We start from the raw sequence: 22,720 nt of genomic DNA, 5'->3' as shown, positions 1-22,720 counted from the left end.
TTCCCCAAACTACCTTCCATTAGCCACTCACAGTCTGAAGACAGCCACCATGGAAGACTGGGAAACAGCCTGAGGTGCTAGCTCCATCTCTTCCCAGAAACATAGAAACATAGAACAGCCGAATGATGAAGGAGAGACTAGGACAATCAGGCCCACAACTAACTGACACATAACATGATGTGACCAATTTTTTAAGTTCTTTAGAAGTCAAATATTACAGAATTAACTTATCCCATGAAGCAGTTCAATTACAAAGCCAACCCATTCAAAATAAGTAGTTTATTAACATGCTCTGGTACAAAGATTTGTACAATAAAATGGCTTTTTCAATGATTGTCAACTTAAAAAAAAAATGGAATTAGGCACAGTGGCAATCTCAGAAGCTTGGGAGGTTGAGGCACGTTCAAAGCCTCAGCAACTTAGGTCCTAAGCAACTCAACAAGACCCTGTCTCTAAATAAAAAAAAAAAAATGAAGGAGAACTGGGCATGTTGCTCAGTGGTTAAGCATCTTTGGGTTCAATTTCTGGTACCAAAAAAAAATAATAATTCTAAAGCTCCAATGGCAAACATAAATTTATTTAGGAAGGTTAAAAATATTGTGTTGTTATTTAATTAATAAAGGTTTTATATTAATATACCAAGCAATACATCATACTACAGAATAGTTCTGAAAAATCACTATAGGTTACTTTCTTGCATTTCATTCTGCATTCTGAAATATTTTTCCAAATTGACTCATTACAATGACACTATTTAATAAACACATAGATGTTTAGGTAATGCCTTGATGGTCCTTAAATGGCTCATTAAAAAGTTTATTTAGAATAAGCAGTGTATCAGTGTGTAGAAACAATCCAACAATGTAATACTTTCTAATGATATTCCCAAAGTATCGCATAATTTATTTTTATTGCAATAGGTAATTCCACATTTTTGTACATAATCATTTAATTTATTATAGCCAATAGCATGCATTTCAAACCAATACTACTTAATACAGTTTAGTAGAAAGGCAAAATGTATTGGACAAACAGGCTGAGAAGAAATAAATAACTGTCATATCCATTTAGAAATATACTCGAAAAAGTTTTGTGGGTTCCAATGAAAATGTTTCCTAGAACTGTGCTCTATGCTAAAAAGAAAAATGCTGCTCCTTATTACAGTATCATAGTAGGATATCATACAATTTCCATTCAAATTCAGTACATTAAAATGACAGAGTTGTGTTCAATTTTACTAAAGTAAAGAAGACATCACATTTAAGTAAAGAATCTCTCTTCCTTCCTTTGATTAAAGCATGACAAGAAGATAATAGGATATTTTGAATTCATATCAGGAAGATGGCTAAAAATGCACAAAATTTATACAGAAGAGTTTGAATGAGAAACAGATTGAAAAATTTAGCTTAAAAATGACATGTAATTAAAAAATGTGAAGGCACAAGAAGGATATAAATGAGGATGTTCACAGCATTGTTTCCAAAGAATGTTAAACATTTTCAACTTGTTTACACAACAGTATATGTTAAGGTAAGAATAAAGCAATTGATTGACAGCACAGTAATGGCAAAATTCTATGTAAAAAAATCAACCAAAATTAATGTATTTTTCCAAAGCAATGTTTGCCCCACTCCCGTTTTACACACTCTGATTTCCAAAGGAGGGCCAATGTGGTTCTACCATATTCTGTTCTCTACTATGTTATCCCTTGACAAAGTAACTCAGATCTTCTACACAGTATAAAATGCAACATGAAAACTGGAAAAAAAAGTTAATGTTTCCACACACAGCTTAACAAGTTTTGTTAGACATAAAATCCTATATGTATTCCATGTGGTTGCGATCAAAGTCTATATTTAATAAGTTAAAGGAAAAACTCTCTATATATGAAAATTAGAATGTACATTAGACACTCATGAATTTACATAAATCCAAAGTTTAGGTAAGGGAAGTATATATTATTATATTGAATATTTTAATCATTAAATACTTTATCAAGAAGGTCCAAATAGTTCAACTGAATCCTTCAGAGATTTAGCAGTGAAAAACATTATTGACTAACCTTAAAGGACAAAGTTAAAATTATAAAAGATGTTGAATTGCTAAATGGAATTTCACTATAAATCCTCTATTCAAATTTAACAGATTATTTACATGATAGATAAAGTTAGTAGATTATAGAATAAATTTCCTTTGAGTTAGAGCTCCACTTAAGTTTTGTTTTTCATGATTCTCTTTTTAAAAGCAGATATTCTGGCACTTAGAAGATAGAAATGTGTCATTTCGACCTTTAAACTTGTGTTTCATTACTGTAACCACAAGCAACATAGTCACCGACTGGCATACTTGCACTTTAAGGCCTTTACCACTTAAAGTTATTTGATAACTGTTATGCCACCATTTGTTTTTTTATTAGATGCTTTGAGGAATATGCTACAATAAAAACAATATATTGAATAAAGCTTGATAAATGACATCACATAATTCAGTTAAGTGTTCTCTTATACACTGGATTCATCTACTTGGATGGGAAGGGGGTGTGTATTTGGAGGATAAATTTTTGTTTTCTAATGAATTACGGATTATTGCCAAATATGATGCTAAGTATACTAGTATAAAACAAAATACAACTCTGTAAATTTATTCCTGATGAAAAATATGGCACCTAAGTTGCCCACACTCTATGAGCCCTTAAGCCATACCTGTTTTGGTCTATGAACAAAGACAATACCAGAGGCAGAAGTCAAGAAAAATAACTGGTATTACTTAATATTGTTTTAATAGAGAATTCTTATAAATAAATATGTTTGATTATTTTTAAACCTACGGGCAATGTGAAAAAGTCAACAATTGGATATTTCCTAGAAAATTATAAAATTAATATAAGCAAATTGCTTTGGGTAAAAGATAAGGCAGATAAAATCTCTGTTTCATATGATAAAAAATGATTGTTCATCAAAAAGTAAAATGTAATTGGCTAGAAACATCATTGAGAAGAGACAGATTCTATTCGCTTTAAGAAGTTTTAAAAGTCAAAAATTACCTAAAGATATTACAGAACTCAGGATAGAGCAGATCAATGGATGAGGTACACTGCTCAGAAAGTAAACAAGGACTGCACCAAACCAACAACATTGGAAAGATATTGTCCCCACACGTCAGGAAAGCTTCACTGTTGGAAGCAATGAGTTCTCATGGAAGCAGAATGTGGATCCAGCTATTTTAATTAACCATAGTATCTGATGGATTGTTCATTAGGGGAAAAAAAAGCCAAGATATATGGTGAAAAGGTAAGTCATCTACCAAATCCCTTAGGTTGAAAATGGTACTGCTCTCTATACATAAGCAATATGCCACTACAAACATATATATTGCAGCTCCCATGATATGTGTTTTCAGCCTCTGAAGGTAGTATTTTGTCTCTATCACTGTTATCTAAACTTCTAAAAGAAACTTAATATAAAGAGTAATTATGTGTTTAAATTATATTCTCTATGTGACAATTATGACCAGCAATGAAGTTATTTTACTATGGTGAAATTTGAAAATTTGTTACTTTTGTATACTCAGCTGTATTCATAACAAAGATAACATATTATTAAAACATAAATTAGTGTATATTAGAAATTATAATAGTACTCAATGCAAATTGGGACTCATAAGCATGTTTCAAGATATATAAACCATATACCACACCCACATCATTAAATTTAAAATATGTTGCATGATTCAAACAGAAATATATCCCAATTTCTTTCACCTCGCACATGCCATGTATGTTGAATTTGTGTAGTCTACCCTTATAAGCCAACTACCACCCAGTGGAGAGAAAGAACATCTTTCAGGAAGATTTGAGGTATATGTCAGGTGAGGGTATCAGGGGAAAAGGGAGGGCAATGGGAAATGAAGGAATAGAGCATTTAGCCTTGTTTAGATTCAAGAGCTCTGGAACATCAATTTGTATTTTCACAGGAAAGGAAATGTTTACAGAAGCTCACTCTGCAATGTTGCTTAGGGATAAAACCAGGCTAGGATGTTCATTAATGACAACCATTTCAATGTTTAAGCTCAGAGAAAAGAGAAGAAAGGAGTGGGGGAGAAGTAAAACTGAAGACCAGAAGGAGGGAGGAAGGTTGGAAGAAGTGGCAGGTTGGGGAGGGTGAGGAGGCAGGGCAGGGGAAGAAAGACAGTGTGTACACATGTGTGAGTGATAGTGTGTGGAGCAGAGGAGTGTGTGCCTTTTAAACAGTAAGAAAGAATCTGAACATGAGAGTGGTCGTTAGAGTACAGAAGTGCCCGTGTGCGAGGATGTGAAAGAGCATGTGAAGGAGTGTGTTTATAAAACTAAGATTTATGAAGGTGAGAAAATGGTACTTAGGGGGAAAGTGGAAACATGCATGTGGGTGTGACACGGATGGGGAAGAGCACTGGGAGAAGGGTGTGGGAAATGGGAGTCAAAGGGGGAAGACAAGGCACAGAGTAAGGACACTAAGACAAAATTAAGGGAAAGGAAAGGGTGAAGAAAGAAGGGGACGGAGTTAAATAAGTGGATAAGAAAAGAGAGTGGTGGAGATTAAAAAGAGGAAAAAAATAAGGGAAAAACAGACACATAGAAAAGGGCTGAAAGAAGGTAATGGAGAAGAAAGAGTAAGAAGGAGGTTTAGAAAATGGTTAAAGAGGGGAAGGAAAAAAGAGAACGGAGAAACCAGAAAAAGGAAAGAAAGCAAGCTAAAGAGGGAGAAAATCGAACCCAAGTGTCCGAGTGAGAGGGAAAAATAAATGGAGCAGAGAGCCAGCAGTTTGAAAAAGTCGCTTAGGCTAGAGTAAAATAGAAACAAACCTGATAAACTTGTCAGACTCTCCGAGAGTACCCCATGACAGTAAACAGAGACCTTGTGAATTGAGTTTCAAAGTGGCACCTGCTCCTCCTTCCAAACCTGACACTTCACTCATCCCCGGGCTACTTGGCTTCCCAGCAAAGTGCTTTAGCATCATAAAGTCCAGCTTGCTACCTGCCCCGACAAAAAGAGGCTTGGATTCTGGGAAGAATCAGCACCTGGGTTTCTTGAGATGTGGTCTTTCAATTAGTGAACACCACCAGTATTACTGCTCTGTTTAAAAGAAGGTAAAGAAGGTGGAAAGAGAGAAAGACAGACTGAGACAAGTACGAAAAGCACGCCGTTCTTCCTACCTAAGCACCGCCGTGTCCCCTTTTCTGACCATCATGTTGTCCACGGCCGCCCAGGGGAAGTCCACACTCTGTCCAGCCGGGAGGCAGGAGGGTAGCAGGCAGCACAGGCTGAGGAGCACCGCCGCCAGCCACTGGTTCGAGCAACAAGCACCCTGCACCAACAGCATCATGTCCATCCCTGCTAGGGCTGCTCACTCTCCAGCAGCTTTCAGCTCGCACTCCCCCACCCCCTGGTGCTGGCGAGTCTTCCCGGGAACCAGGCGGCGCGCCACAGATTTTTTTTTTTTTTTTTTTTTGAGTGGGTGGGTGGGTTTCTTTTCTTTCTTTCTTCCCCCCCTTCTAGTTGTCGGGTGTTGTTTCTTTTTTCTGCCTCTCCTCCTCCTCCTCCTCTTCACTTTCCCTCCCTCCCTCCCCTCCCACCCCCTGGCGCCACACTACACCTCCTCTCGGTTGCTTTTGGCCGCGTCCGGAGTGTGTCTAATTCTCCGGCGGCTAGCACACCATCTAGCGAGGAGGCGAGCGCGCCGGCGAGTGAGGGAGGAGGCGCGGCGGCGGCGGCGGCGGCGGCGGCAGGGCGAGCGGCAGTGGCTGCAATCGCAGCAGCAGTAGCAGCGGCAGCAGAGGCAGAAGCAGCGCGGGGCGCAGCGGCGGCCGCCGGCCCCCGGGCTCGCGCGCGTTGCCAAGCGGCCGTTTCCTTAGCAACCCCGCCCGGGGATAGAGGATGGAGCAGGGAGGGGGGAAATGAAAGGGAAAAAAAAAAGATTGAAAAGAAAAAGAAAAGAAAGAAAATGAAAAAAAAAATACGAGGAGGTTATATCGCAATTGTGCAAACTGAGGAGGAAAGGATGCACACAGACTGAAGGTTTCCCTCACTGTCGTAAGCGCTAGAGAGATGCTTTGCTAGAAAAGTGTACCGGGGCTGGGTTGACGAGAGCGGAGGGGCGCTTTCCTTCCCCTCTTCGGTGCGTTTTTTCTCCTGAGGCACCGTAAGTTTTAAGTCTTCTAAGTTGTGGTCGGCGCCATCATGACGCCGAAGACTGTGAGTTGGTTTTTGTTGTTGTTTTGTTTTTAATCTTGCCTGGGTGGTCGCGCTACACTTAACAAGCTGCTAAATAGTTAGCTTTTTATTCCTTTGCTGGAATTTGTAGGGACGGTGTGGCAGGGCGCCGTTTGTTTTTTTTTTTTTTTTTGTTTTGTTTTGTTTTGTTTTTTGCGGGGACACGAAGGGGTGCAAGGCCTTGCGGTAGAGCAGCTGGCTTGTCTGTCCCGTCAGCCAATATGGATTGGAGGACGCCTGCCCTTCTCTATGCGTCTTGACACTTTAGTTGTGCGTATGTGCGTGTGTGTGTGTGTGTGTGGTTGTGGAGAGAGAGGGAGAGAGAGCAAACGTGTGCGTGTATGTGGGTGAGTGTGTGTGTGACGGAGAGTAGTACGCGCGCGGGGCGCGAGCGCAGAGCTTGTGAGCGCGCGGCACGCAGGCGCGCTGGGAGGGACAGGGCGGGTCGTGCTGGGATGCAGTGTCGGAAAGAGACTGCAATCAAGTGTTTTAATTGTGTAGAGCCAGTCAGTCCTGTTATGTAAGAGGCAGTTTAACCCGTTTGAGTCTATCAGGCGGAATGATCAGCGCATCCAAATCTAGGCAGGGCAGAGTTATCGGGTTTAACGAGTCACAGAGTTTTATTTTTTAACAACCTCAAAACCGGGTTGGAACCTGCTTTCTCCTTAGAGGGCGCGGAGCTGCAACCTCGGCTCTCCAAGTCGCAGTCCCTTCGCTGCTCACTGAGCTGTTGCTTGCCGCCGTCCCGGGCCAGGGCAGAATTGGGTACTGGACATAAAACTGACCCCTGGGCCCCCGCTTTTTTTTTTTTTTTTTTTTTTTTTTTTTTTTTTTTTCTTCCTTCCCTTCTTGAACTCATTTTTAGATTCCAGATCCTTTAGCTATTCTGGGCCATTTACAAATCAATGAACTGGTACTGGAGTCCATAGCAGTTATGCCAATCAATCTTCTTCAGTGAGGAGTTCAGGAAGCAGAGGAGGGGAGTGGAGAGAAACAAGCACTTAAAAATAAATTAGCCCCTCCTCAATTCTTTTCCTCCTCCACCCCTTCGCCTTTAGTAGTGTTTGGAAACGATATTCTTCGCCTCACCCCAGTCCTTCTTCCCTTAGACAATATAAAGCTAAGCCTTGCACATTCTAACTCGTTTTTCATAACGCTCGCAGGATCCTTTGGCAAAGCGCACCGAAGCAATAATCTCTGCAGGGGTCAGCATCCGGCTTCCTCCCCAGCCCGAGCTCTTTATGAGGCAGGCAGGGAGTCGTTTTGCTTGGTAGTAGTGGTACTGAGTGATTTTTATCTCCTTGCATAAGGACGTGTGGGAAAAGGGAAGGGTTCCCATCACCTGTGACCACCCATACTAACTGATCTAAGAGCCCCTAACCAACACCACTTCCCTGCTAAACTAACACTCCAGGCTCAGCAATTAACCGAGTGGTTTGCAGCAGGAGTTACTGATGTTATTAGTATTCAGGCTTAAATCTCAAAACTGGCTCAGAAATTGAAAGTGCTATAGTATGCAGCCGTATTTTGAAGCGTCAGTAAATGTTAGTCATTTGCGGATGAATGGAAACATTTTCTTTACCGTCTGGTGTACTAGGGAAATAATTGTCAAATGACAGACTCTTGCTAATATTGATGCCAAATACCTAGATAACACTGTCATCTTGTTAACTGATTGTTTTCCTTCTACGTGGTACACTGATAGTTAAAGCTTAAAAATATCTAGGGCAAACGAGGGATTAGAAGAATTGACATGTCATATACATGGACAAAACTATGCAGTATTATTTAGTATTTTTGCTAGAGATGAACCTGATCCGGATAAAGAGAAGCAGAAGGCACAGCTTCCGGCATTGTGACTCAGTTTAGTGCTATTTTATGCAGAGATGGGGTTGCCGGCGTTTTCTAATACAAGCTACAAAATGCATCCTTTCCTAACTGTTGTTTCCCTGGGATCTGACATCTTCAGTGTCAACGGGGGTGGGGATGGGGAAGGAAGGAGGAGGGATTTCTGTGACCATGGATGAAGCTATGCAGCAGTTTTAATATGTACAACAACCCTTCAAGCTTGTAAACGGAAACTGGAGCCACTTCTATTTAAAGGCAAAGAGTTTCTTTTCCTTATTTCTAGTTTCTATCTCAGCTTCTATTCGTTGATCAAAAAGCACTTAATTCTCACAGAACACAACCAAAGGAAGCAATAACTAAACCTAGTTTATGGATGCATAGAGTGTTGGAGAGATTATTTACAGGTAGGTCAGTGCTATTTGAAGTGAGTGCAAGAATGTTGGATGGGGCAGCCCCCCTTGCCCTGTATACTTCTGCTGTCCTCTGACTAGAGAGGAAAATGATTTTAAAAGCCTTTTATGACATTCTTTCCCCTTGACCTTTCTAAGGGCATATATCTGAGAGGATTTTACAGGGTTTCCAGTATTTGCTTTTGAGGTCCCAGAGTTCTTCCAAGCAGAAACATAAATCCTGGAAGTCTTGGCTCCTTTTGAGGAAAAACCAGAACAAAAACAAATAACAACAACAAAATGAAAGAAAACCTTCTAGTATCAAGAATAGGTGCTAGGTAGCATTGTTAAAAAATAAATCTTTTAGATGGTTAAGATTGGATTGGGTAGATGGAATCCATTCTTGGTCAGAATTTTTAGAAATAATTTTGCTTTTTAATTAATTCTTCTCATAATTTTGTGCTTTATTTTGTTTTAAAACTTCAACTTTTGTTATTTGAAGAAATGTAATGATTTGTATGGAATTAGTTTGGAAGGAGAAAGGTGGCACCTGATTGTGATGGCTTATTACTCTGTTATGTAGATTGATATACACCCTTTTATTTTATGCCCTCTGACTGGTATTATGAACATTCAGGAGTGTTGGGAAGGGTAATATTGTAAAGATGCTTTAGTTAGTAAGCCCGTTTTTATTCAGTGGTATAAATGAGATTTTTATGAAAAAATAGAATATAAATTTACATTGCTTCTTGATAATGAGTAAAGCCATATTCATCTTTCACATTATTACTATCTAAGCATGGGAAATTTTAGGCAAGACAGGACCCAGGATCTAATGGAAAGAGCTAATGAGAGCACTTTGTAGTTTCTGAAGGAAGTCAGGGTGCACTTATAAATAGGACATATGATAATAACTCCCTAACTTGGTCTATAATTGATTCCCAATTTGAATTAAACTGGCTTAAGATTGGAGCAACTTAACAACTAAAACTGACCTTTAGTGATGGTTTTCAAATCAGTGTGAGATGTACAAAGCTCAGCAAATTTGTTGAGGGATTTCTCAACCTAGGATTTCTCTTTTGACATTTTGGGCCAGGTACTTATTCTTGAGATTACCCCAAGCACTGGAAAATGTTTAACAGCATTCCCTGCCTCTACTCACTAGATGCCAGCAATACCAGTAGATGGCAGTAGTTACGGTAACTGAAATTCCTCTTGACTTGATAAATGTTCTGAGGATTGGGGGCATGGATCACTGGATCACCCCAAGTTAAAATCTATTCCGGTATAGGTTATATTTCTAAAAATATGTGCCATCTTCTCTTTGTTGAATAAAATAATGAAGCAGTTTTGTGGTTAAAAAACCCCACCTTATTGAATTCAGTAGCTACAAATGTCACTTCTTATCAGTTTAGTCTCTGCATTTACCTTTCTGTATAATCAAGTAGCCCAGATTAGCACAGATGCAATCAATTTAATGATTGACCATAAAAAATATATTTCTATGATTTTTTTCATGTACTGCAAGAGACCTTCTCAAACACCACAATTACAATATACAAATTACAATATCTTTTCTGTTGTTAGAATGCTTACTTTAGTTATGCGTGGTTTGGTTTAAAATGCTATTGTAAAGCAGGGTTAGATTTAAGCCACAATTGAATGATAGTTCTCATTTTTAAAATAACTTTTCATTTTGTGGTTTTCAGGTAAAATAAATGGTGAGCTTGTTTCCATCCAGAACTTATTGAAATCTTGGTACTCTTTATATTTTGACAGTTGTAGGGTATGCCCTCTTGGAGATGGCTCTTGAATAAAGGAGAGGAAAAACAAAGTCATTTTACTATTGAATCATGCTGTTTGATAATCATAACTTATTTCATTCAATTTCCAGTTATTTATCATCTTTTCTATTAACTATCAGCTTTAAAGGTAAGCAAAGGAATAAGAAATATGTGTTTTTGCATTGTTCGGGGAGTGTAGGAATACCAAGTCTACTTACAAAGCTCTTTAAACCATTCCCATAGAATGACCCTGAAAATTTCACCTAAGTACTTAAACAAGAAAGAGAAATCTTACAGAATGTGTGGGTAGAAATCATTTCTAAAATATCGAAAATTTTATTCTTTTTGCTTATAAAATAATGGGTTTTGATTTAAGACATTAATTATGTATTTGCTGGGTCCAAAAAGAAACTATAATCATTTTTAAAGATCTTCTTCACTTCCCAAAAGACTTTAGGAAACTCAGGACCATCTATTAAAAAATAAACACCAAATTTGATATTTTCTTTTGGACTATAAAGAAATGAAACCTTATTTTTCCAAACAAGCACTTTATTTTATTATGTTCTTTCATTTTATGTCTTGGAAAATTCTGATTCTTATTGCAGATAGGTTTTATTTTGAATAGTTTCAAACTCTACTATGGCTTGTTAATTTTTTCCCTTTGCCATTTTTTTCCCTGTAATTTATATGCTTGTGTATGTTTTTAGAAGGGAAGTACTTCATTGTGAAAACTTACAATGGCATCTTGAAAGGAATTGGTAGTTTTTAATTTGGAAGATTTTTCACTACTGATATGGTTTTCATAAAACAGACTTTCATCTTTTTATAAAATATGGCTTGAAGATACAGTCCTAAGCAAAAAGAAAATAAGCATATCTTTTTCATTCCATGACCACTTCTAGAAACTACTGGAGTCTTTAATGCTCTTGCTGTAAGCTATAATATTTATAGGGAAGTAAACACTTGAATTTTCTTAACACTTTAGAAAACCATCTAGGTTTGAAGTATAATAAGTTTTAAAAACTATTTCAAATTGCTTTCCAAATTTACCCACCCATGTTCATGACGTTTTAGAACTTTTGTTTCAAAATACAAAACACTCATAACAACGTATTTCCAGAAAAGTACATAGAATATAAAGGTACAATTTAGTGAAGTATGATTGTGAAATTAACATCAATTTAATTTCATCCAATTTAACAAACAAGAATCATCAGTATCCCAAAAATTTCCTACAAGCCTTTTCTTAATTACAATCTTTGTTTATTTCCTTGAAAGTAATTACAACAATTATTTCATGGTCATTTCCTCAATTTCTTCGCATTTTTGCCCCTTTGTTTTGCATATATCTGAAATAATAACTTGTTTTTACATGTATTCATACAAAACCACTTCACATAATATACTATATAATTTAACAGTATAAATATACTGTGAATATACTGTTAAATGTGTGTGTGTGTGTGTGTACACTGTATCTGCCTCTTGTACTGAACATTATGTTAGGATTTCTCTGTACCATTGTGCAACTGTTGTATTTCATTTTTCAAAAAAAAAATCTGTGTAGTGTTTCATGGTATAACTATGCAATTACACGTATATCTACTATATTGTTAGTAGATATTATGTATGTTTTATTGTGTCTGTTACAGACAAATTATTCTATAAATATTTTTGGACATCAGTGCTGAAAATTTCCCTCAGGGCACTACACACACACACACACACGTATACATCCAGGTATAGTCATGTGACCCTTAGTGATGGGGATACACTTTGGGAAATACATTCCTAGGTGATTTGTTGGGCAAACATCATAGAGTATATATACATGAACCTGAGTGTTAAAGCCTGTTACAAACCTAGGCTGTATTGTATGTCCTATTGTTCCTGGACTTAAAAACCTAAACAAAATATTACTGTACTGAATATTTCAAGAAATTATAACAAAATGGTATTCATATAGCTAAACATATCTAAACATAGAAAAGGTACTGTAAAAATTTGCAGTATAAAATATGGAAAGTGATACACCTCTATAGGACACTTATATGACAGGTGCAGCTTTCTAGACTGGAAGCTACTCACTACTACTAGTGAGTGAGTTGTAAACAAATGTGAAATACTGTACACTACTGTGAGCTTTATGTATACTTCTCCTGTACTAAATTTATAAAATATACTGTCATAATAAGCTAACTGTAATTTACTGTTTTTACTTTATAAACTTTATTTTTTTAACTTTTGACTCTTCTGTAATAATATCTTTTTAAAACACAAGCACATTGTATAACTATGCAAAAATATTTTTCTTTATAGCCCTATTGTAAAAGATTTTATGTAGTTTAAAATTATTTTTTACTTTGGGATTTTTGTTAAAAATAAATCATGAATACAGACATTTTCCTAGGCTTACATTAGATTAGGATCTTTAATATTAACTGACTTCCACCTCCCCATCATGTCCTACTGGAAGATCTTTAGGGCAACAATACATATGTAGCTGTCATTTCCTCTGATTATAATGCCTTCTTCTGAAATACCCCCAAAGGACCTGCCTGAGGCTGTTATAGAGGAGGTATTTCTTTTCATAAATAAGTCCATGGTGGTTTGCTGCTGCTTCTTGTTGCTTTTCATCATGTTGGCTTGTAAGCCGATGATATACATTCTTTATAAATGAATGCATGTTGATTTTGGGGTTCATGTTTTCAACTCTTAATGAACTTGTTAAGTTCTACAAAAGCTTCTGCTAAATCCTTCACTGTGGATCCTACAGGTTCTTCTTTTTCTTCTACAACAAGTTCTTTCCTTTTATCTTTTCTTCAGGTCTGTATTCCTGTTTCACTTCCATCACCTCCTCATTAGGCAATTCCTCAGGAACCATCTCTAGGAAAGCCTGTATGTCCATCCTTATCCATAACCAAGTTGAAGTCGTTTGCCATCTCAGCAACAGCCAGGCTGATTTTTGCAACCTCTTCATCTTTGGCAAATACTTTGAAGTCATAGGCGAACCTCACCTGTGTCTTCTTCCAGATGCAATATGTATACTCCTTGATGACATGATCCTAGACCCAAATAAGATTATTGATGCTGTCATAGATGTCACAGTACTTCCCCAGTTGCATCATTGTCTTCTTATTGTCTTCCTCAGTTGTAGCAATAGTCTGGCCAAGGTCCTCTTCAAGTAATAGACCTTAAAAGTTTTGAAACACCTTGATCTATGGGTTAGATCCCAGAGGTGGTGTTTTGAGAAAGAAATATCACTCTTTTTTACTATTATTTTGATTCGTTGTACACAAATGGGGTAAACTTTCATTTCTCTGGTTGTACACAAAGTAGAGTCACACTGTTTTATGTAATCATACTTGTACACAAAGTAGAGTCACACCGTTTGTGTAATCATACTTGTACATAGGGTAATGATGTTTGTCTCATTCTATTATCTTTCCATCCCCCCGCTGCCTCCCCACCCCTGGCTTTCCTCTACACAATCCATCCTTTCTCCATTCTTGCCTCCCCGTCCCTGCCCCCCCCCTGGTTATATATCATCATCCACTTACAGAAAAATCATTTGACCTTTGTTTTTTGGGGGATTGCCTTATTTCACTTAGCATGATATTCTCCAACTCTATTCATTTACCTGCAAATGCCATAATTCTATTCTTCTTTATGACTGAGTAATATTCCATTGTTTATTATACCACAGTTTCTTTATCCATTCATCTACTAAAGGGCATCTAGGTTGGTTCCACAATGTAGCTATTGTGAATTGAGCTGCTCTAACATTGATGTGGCTGCATCACTGTAGTATGCTGATTTGAAGTCCTTTGGGTATAGGCCAAGGAGTGGAATAGCTAGGTCAAATGATGGTTCCATTCCAAGTTTTCTAAGGAATTTCCATTCTGCTTTGCAGAGTGGCTGCACCAATTTGCAATCCTCCCAGCAACGTATGAGTGTACCTTTTTCCCCCACATCCTCGACAACACCTATTGTTGCTTGTATTCTTGATAATAGACATTCTAATTAGGGTGAGTGAAATCTTAGGGTAGTTTTTGATTTTCATTTCACTTATTACTAGAGATGTTGAACATTTTTTTCATATATCTGTTGATTATTTATAGATCTTCTTCACAGAAGAAGATCTTCTGTGAAGAAGATCTTCTGCTCATTTCCTTAGCCCATTTATTGATTGGGTTATTTGTATTCTTGGTAATAAAGTTGTTTGAGTTCTTTACAAGTTCTGGATGATTAGTGCTCTATCTGAAGTGTGTGTGGCAAAGATTTTCTCCACTCTGTAGGCTCTCTCTTCTCATTGTTGATTGTTTCCTTTGCTGAGAAAAAGCTTTTTAGTTTGAATCTATCCCATTTCAACCGAGTTCTGTAATAAACCTTCAAAGAAGAACTCATTCCAATACTCTTCAAAGTATTCCATAAAATAGAAAATGAGGGAACCCTCCCAAACTCATTCTATGAAGCTAGTGTCACCTGATACCAAAACCAGACAAAGACACATCAAGGAAAGAAAACTTTAGGCCAATATCCCTAATAAACATAGATGCAAAAATTCTTAACAAGATTTTAGTAAATCACATACAAAAACATATTTAAAAGATAGTGCTCTGCCATGATCAAGTAGGTTTCATTCCAGAGATGCAAGATTGGTTCAACATCTGGAAATCAATGAATGTAATTCACTACATCAACAGACGTAAAGTTAAGAATCATATGCCTATTTCAACAGATGCAGAAAAAGCATTTGATAAAAAATAGCACCCTTCATGCTCAAAACATTAGAAAAAAATATGGATAGTAGGAACATACCTCAACATTGTAAAGGCTATCTATGCTAAACCCATGACCAACATCATTCTAAATGGAAGAAAACTGAAAGCATTCCCTTTACAAACTGGAACAAGGCCATCTTTCACCACTTCTATTCAACATCATCCTTGAAACTCTATCCAGAGCAATTAGACAGACCAAAGAAATTAAAGGGATATGAATAGGAAAAGAAGAACTCAAACTATCACTACTTACTGAAAATATGATTCTATATTTAGAGGACCCAAAGAATTTCACCAGAAAACTTCTAGAACTCATAAATAAATTCATCAAGTAGCAGAATATAAATCAACACTCATAAATCTAATGAATTTCTATTCATAAGTGATGAATCCTCTGAAAGAGAAATTTGGAAACTATTCCATTCACAATAGCCTCAAAAAGAAAAAAAATAAAATATTTTTGAATATAATCTACAGGAGGTGAAAGACTTCTACAATGAAAACTATAGAACACTAAAGAAAGAAATTAAACAAAACCTTAGGAGATGGAAAGATCTCCCATGTTCTTGTTCTTGGATAGGCAGAATTAATATTGACAAATGGCCATACTAACAAAAGTGCTATACAAATTCAATGCAACTCCAACTAAAATTTCAATGATGTACCTCATAGAAATAGAGAAGTCAATCATTAAATTCATTTGGAAGAATAATAGCCAAAGCAATCCTTACCAGACTTTAAACTATATTACAGAGCAATAGTAACAAAAACAGCCTGATATTGACACCAGAATAGGCAGGTAGACCAACGGTACAGAATAGAGGACACAGAGAAAAACCCACTTAAAAGTACAGTTATTTCGTACTAGATAAAGGTACTGAAAACATACATTGGAGAAAAGATAGCTTCTTCAACAAATGGTGCTGGGAAAACTGGAAATCCATATGCAGCAAAATGAAATTAAACCCCTATCTCTCACCATACACAAAACTCAACACAAATGGGTCAAGAACCTAGGAATTAGACCACAGACCCTGCATCTAATACAAGAAAAAGTAGATCCAAATCTTCATCATGTCGACGTTAGGGCCAGACTTCCTTAACATGACTCCAAAAGCACAGGAAATAAAAACAGGAATCAAAAAAATGTAATAGAGTCAAACTAAAGAAATGCCACTTTGATGAAGGAAGATTGATAACCATGAAAGGATGGGGCTCTATTAATAACAAACAAAATTTAAAAAGTTGTTATTTTCCAATAGTGCTTGTCCATTTTGCTGGTCCATCAATTCAGAAGGACATCTTGGAAGAGAAGCTGAGCCATTCAGGACTTCCTATTACTCCTGTAGTACACAGGCATTGGGTAAGATGCTTAAAGACCTTGCATTCCCACTGTGCCAATCACAAGGTTCTCAATCTATTGCCTGAAACTTTGCTTCCAAGCAACACTGTTATCTTGTTTCCCATATCCTTGAAACCTGGCAGTGACTTGGTCTCTTTGTGGATGAACATCCTTTCAGGGATCCATTTCCAAGATAGGAAACTTCATTCATTTGAAGATTTATTGTGTTGAGTAACTTTCCTCAACAGTCAGCTTCTCTACAGTTTCCTAAAATCCTTCAAGTCCCTACACATCAGCACTTGCACTCATCACTCCTTTCTTTTTACGTAATGAAAAAATTTTGGAATCATTTAAACTACCCAGAGCTAGGCGTGAATTCAAATGATAGTCAGACCCAATCATGTATTTCTTTGATTTTTTAATAATGTTTTAATTTGTTCTAATTAACTGTACTTGATAGTATAATGTATTTGACATATTATACATATATGGAGAATGACATCTCATTTTTCTAGTTGTGCATGATGTAGAATTACTTTGATCATTTAATTGTATGCACACATAGGATGGCAATGTCCGATTCATTCTACTGCCTTTCCTATTCCAATTCCCCCTCCCTTCCCTTCATTCCCCTTTGTCTACTCCAAAATATTTCTATTCTTCCCTACCCACCCCTTTTTGTGAATTAGCATATGCAAATCATAGAAAACAGTGGGCCTCTCTTTTGGGGAATTGGCTTATTTCACTTAGCATGATAGTCTCCAGTTCCATCCATTTACTGGCAAATGCCATCATTTTATTCTTCTTTTATGGCTGAGGAATATCCCATTGTGTATATATGCCACGTTTTCTTTATCCATTCATCTGTTGAAGGGCACCTAGTTTGGTTCCATAGCTTAACTGTTGTGAATTGAGCTGCTATAAACATTGATACAGATGTGTCACTGTAGTATGCTGATTTAAAAAAAAAAAAAAAATCTCTAATTGCTAGAGAAATTGAACATTTTTTCATATATTTGTTGACCAATCATATTTCTTCTTCTGTGAGGTGTCTGTTCATTTCCTTAGCCATTTATTGATTGGGTTATTATGATTTATTTTTTGGTGTTAAGTTTTTGAGTTCTTTATATCTTGGAGATTAATGCTGTATCTGAAGTACAAACGGTAAAGACTTTCTCCCATTCTGTAGACTTCTCCTCACATTCTTGATTATTTCCTTTGTTGTGAAGAAGGTTTTTAGTCTGATTTCATCCATTGATTGATTATTGATTTTACTTCTTGTGCTGTAGGAGTCTTGTTAATGAAGTCAGTTCCTAAGCCAACATGATATAGGTTCAGGATGACATTTTCGTCTATTAGGCTCAGTATCTCTCTTCTAATGCCTAAGTCCTTTATCCACTTTGAGTTGAGTTTTGTGTATGGTGAGAGATAGGGGTTTAATTTCATTTTACAACATATGGATTTCTAGTTTTCCCAGCACCATTTGTTGAAGAGGCTATCTTTTCTCCAAAGTAGGTTTTGGCTCCTTTGTCTAGTATGAGGTAACTGTATTTATGTGGGTTTCTCTGTGTCTTCTATTCCATTGGTCTACATGTCAGTTTTGGTGCCAATACCATGTATTTTTGTTACTATAGCTCTGTTGTATAATTTAAGGTCTGCTATTAAAATGCCTCCTGCTTCACTTGTCTTGCTCAGGATTGCTTTAGCTCTTCTGGGTTTCTTATTTTTCCAAATGGATTGACTGCCATTTCAATTTTTATGAAGAATGTCATTGTGACTCTAATAGAAGTTAAATTAAATCTGTGTAGTACTTTTGGTAGTATGGCCATTTTGATAGTGTCAATTCTGTCTATCCAAGAGCATGAGACATCTTTTCATCTTCTAAGCCTTCTTCAGTTTCTTTCTTTAGTGTTCTGTAGTTCTCATTGTAGAGGTCTTTCACCTCTTTTATTAGATTGATTCCTAAATAGTTTTTGAGACTATTGTGAATGGGGGTAGCTTTCCTAATTTCTCTTTCAGTAGATGCATCACTGATATATAGGAATGCCTTGATTTATGGGTGTTAATTTAAGATCCTGCTACTTTACTGAATTCATTTATGAGTTTTATAAGTTTCCTGGGGGAATTTTTGGGTCTTATTAATATAGAATAATGTCATTGGCAAATAGTGATAGTTTGAGTTCTGTTCCTATTCATATCCCTTTCATTTTTTTCTTCTGTCTAATAGCTCTGGCTAGAGTTTCAAGGATGAAAATCCTGTATTTCAACATCAAAAATAAACTTTTGCTTTGTCTGTGATTATTATGTTTCTGAGAGGGTGATGCCTCTGTTTTTGGTCTTCATTCTAGGTCATTAGATCTTCCTCCATATTTGGTATAGGCTCTTCTCAAATTTTTTGATCTAATTGCCTTCAATGAGTACATCCTTTACAGTTTTCTGTTACTTAGTCTTGTTTTTCAAGATGGTACCTAAGGTTAAATGGGATATTTCTGAATGGTAAGTAATAACCATCAGTGATTTTCTAACTTCATTGTCCTTAATCACTTTTAAGGGCAGTCATTTTAAAGACCAGTTTTCAGGTCAATCATTCAATGATGTCTTTTACTGGCAATATTAGCAGTAGATTTTGTATGCCTAGAGGCCATGATGGACAAAACAGTGAGTTTTAGCTTTTTTGTTACTGGGACTAAATGACCTGACCAGAACAATTTTAGAGGAGGAAAAGTGTATTTAAAGTTTTATGGTTTCAGAGGTTTTAGTCCATAGAAGGCAAAGTGAGGCAGAACATCATGATGGAAGATCATGACTCACATGATGATCAGAAGGCAGAGAAACGCAACTCTGAGATACAAAGTATATCTCCAAAACCATGTCCTTAATGTCCCACCCCTCCTGCCACACCCTACCAGCCTTCAGTTACCACTCTGTTAATCCCTATCAGAAGATTAATTCACTGATTGAATTACGGCTCTCACACCTTGATCACTTCTTCTCTGAACTTTCTTGCATTGTCTCAGACATGAGATTTGGAGCACATCTCACATCCAAACAACAACACAATGCATGACAAAATCAAGCACAAGAGAAAATGATGGAATCAAAAGACACTAGAAGCATGAGATGTATGAGGTTGCTGCTTGCATAACATGTCATACTACCTTATGGTAAATATTTTTATAAGTAAAGTACACTCTAATTACATAACATAAAAATACATAAACCGGTAACATAGTTTATTATCATTATCAGGTGTTATGTACTTTATGTACTTATGTGCTAAATGTTTGCAATTGGCAGCATTGTAGGAGTGATTACACCAGCATCACACACAAACATGGACAGTACATTGCAGTATAATGTTATAAGAGCTATGTCATCAATAGACAATAGGAATTTGTCAGCTCCATCATAATATTCTGAGATCATCATCATTTATGTGGTCTATCACTGACTAAACATCCTTATACAACACAGGATCTGAGACACACACAGGATCTGAGACACACACACACACATACACACACACACACACACAGATTTTAAGAAATTATCTCACATTAGTGTAGAAGTTAGCAAACCCAAAATCTGCAGAGTAGGATGGTAGGCTGGAGACCCAGGGTTGTGTTGTATTACAGCTGGAATGTGAGGGAACTGTGGTGGTAGAATTCAGTCTTAACTCCAGGGACTTCAATCTGTTCTCTGTTAAGATTTTCAACTGACTGAATGATCACCCCTTTAAAACAGGAGGATAATCTGCTTTTCTTAAAGTCTATAGATTTTAAAGTTAATCATATCTAAAATAACAATTTTCACAGCAATATCCAGACTGGTGTTTGACAAAATATTTGACTACCAGGGCCTAGTCAAGTTGACGCATAATATTACCATCACACATGTATACCTCCAGTTTACTCATGCTAAATGATAGCCCTTCCTCATTTCAGCTTAAAGTAAGAGAGTTTTAATAATTCCAATCATTGGCTATTTCTTTATTTATTACTTCAATAATTTGTAATTGACAAAATTTTATGTCAGCATTGAATTATAAATTCTTTTGACTCTTAGAATTAGATATAATATTTGATTCTTTTCAAGACTTTCTTTCCCTTAAATAATATTAAAGCAAGCAACTAAGAAGAAAACCTTGATTTTTTTTTAGCATATTATTTGAGTTTAAATACAGACTTTAAAGACTTTTGCTATTTGAAACTATATCAAAACTATAATGTGGGACAAACCAAACAAAACAAAAAAAAAACTCAGAAACTTCTAATAGGGACAGATTAAATACTAAAGCATTCCTACTTAAAGTGATAGTTAATCAAACCCAGTTCTGTTAGATTCTGCCAAATTCTATGAGCTGAAGTAATGATTAAGTATTTTTCAAAAAGAAATTTTTCCAATTTTACTTTTTTATCCTTTGACTTCTCTCTCCCCATTTCCTCATTTTGCTCCTTGAAGCAATATTTTTAGTCTCCCTTCATGTGCTTAATAACCTCCCTTTTTTCATACTACTGAAAATAACATACAGATGTAATGCAATGTTTATCAAAATTCCAATGGCAGTTTCATATGAATAGAAAACAAACATCCTAAAATTGTGTGGGGCTACAAAACCCCTAAACAGCTTCAGCAATACTGAGAAGAATAAAAATAAAACAAAACAAAAAAAAATCAAAGTTGGACACATTACACTTTCAGATTTTAAATTATACTCCAAGGCTATAGTAATCAAAACAGCATGTTATAGGTTTAAAAATGGAAACATAAAACCGTGGCAGAGAATACAGCACCAAGAAATAAATCTAAACATATGTGGTCAACTAATTTTCAACACGGGTACCAAGGGAAAGAGAATACAATCAGAAAAGAATAGGCTCTTCACTAAAATGATGCTGGGAAAACTGGTTTTCCCCATGCAAAGGAGGTTAAAATTGGACTCATGGTATTTACAAAAATTAATTCTAAAAGAATAAATATATAAATGTAAGATCTGAAAATCTAAAACTTCTAGAAAAGAATACAGGGGAAGATCTCTTTTGACATTGGCCTTGATGATCTTTTTGGATATCATACCAAAAACTCAGGCTACAAAGGCAAAAATAATAAGGGAAACAAATATCTCTAGAAAATCTTTTCACAGAAAAAAAAAATTAAGGTAACGTCTATAATGGAAAAATATGTGCAAACTTCATATCTGATAATGACTAATATTCAAATTCATGAAGAACATTTATAATGCAATAGCAGAAAAATATGATTAAAAATAGACAAAGGGCTTGAATAGACATCTCTTCACTAGACATAAAAATGAGCAAAAGGTACATTAAAAAGTGCACAAGATCACAAATCATAGAATTATTTTTTCTGGGTTTTGACTCTTTTTTCGCTGAATGTTACATGAACATATTTATTCTTTGTCACTGTAGAACATAATATCAGTGATGTCTATTAAGAGAAACAAAAATTTAAAAAACACTTCATGATGAATTTAATTGTGGAACTTCTCAGACTCAGCAAATATTTCAAAACACCCAGGCTGTGTATATGTGATTTCATGGAATGAGTATGGGTCTATCTATATATATTTTTTTTGTCTATTGTTGATGTGGATTCAGAAAAACTTTCATGGCAATATAAATCAGTTATAATGATGGATGCATTAGTGAAAAGACCCAGGGTTAGAAATGCAAGAAAGGAAATTTTTTTTATGTATGTACCTAAATTTTAAATTGGTACCTCTGGGTTAAATGATCTTTTCAACTAGAGTGAAAACTGCAATGGAGGACAGGAGACCTCAATTCATGTCCGGTTTTAGCCAACTACCTTTTGAAAGACCAAAGGTAAATCTATTTCCTTGGATTCCATTTCAGCTCTTGCAGTGCAAAAGAAAAGAATATTATGTAATCTCTAAGGCTTCTTGTACAATAATTGGAGGGGACTAGATATTTTAATACTGAATGACTAAGCTTACTGGTTTAAAATAATGGGTTATCATAGTCCTTGCCAAAAGAGATTTATTCTTGTGCACTCAGAACTTACTTTCTATCTCTCATTTATTCTGGATATGATTGGACATGAACTATGGTGGCAAATGTTCCATTTTTTATTCCTAAGAAAACATTTCAGTCAATGTAAAGTGACACCTAAACTCATTTATGTTTTTTTTCTTGGAGATTAAAGGAAAAATTATGAGGGCCATGAGATGGGGATTTGTACACATGGATAAATTATGAACAATGGGCAAAGTGTCAAAGCTGAAGTTGCAGGCTTCAAATAATTAGAAATTACCTAGACATATAATTTTGGTGGAAAAGAAAAT

General features: G+C 36.1%; 1 protein-coding gene and 1 long non-coding RNA gene across 2 annotated transcripts in view; one reads left to right on the top strand and one right to left on the bottom strand.

Moving 5' to 3' along the window:
- Window positions 1–5,566, bottom strand: part of Negr1 (neuronal growth regulator 1) — an 807,725-nt gene extending 802,159 nt beyond the window's left edge. The window contains exon 1 of the mRNA XM_047539557.1: window positions 5,192–5,566. Coding sequence (XP_047395513.1) covers window positions 5,192–5,367 — 176 coding nt within the window. The 5' untranslated portion in view covers window positions 5,368–5,566. The remainder of the gene's footprint in view (window positions 1–5,191) is intronic.
- Window positions 5,567–5,733: 167 nt separating this feature from the next.
- The window catches only part of LOC124976715 (uncharacterized), a 50,145-nt gene continuing 33,158 nt past the window's right edge, over window positions 5,734–22,720 (top strand). Inside the window, exon 1 of the long non-coding RNA XR_007107051.1 lies at window positions 5,734–6,230. This is a non-coding gene — a long non-coding RNA (uncharacterized LOC124976715). The remainder of the gene's footprint in view (window positions 6,231–22,720) is intronic.

This window comes from Sciurus carolinensis, chromosome 1 (genome assembly GCF_902686445.1).
Source record: "Sciurus carolinensis chromosome 1, mSciCar1.2, whole genome shotgun sequence".
NCBI lineage: Eukaryota > Metazoa > Chordata > Mammalia > Rodentia > Sciuridae > Sciurus > Sciurus carolinensis.
Note: the sequence above shows the minus strand (reverse complement) of the source record. Positions and strands in the feature narration are given on the sequence as shown.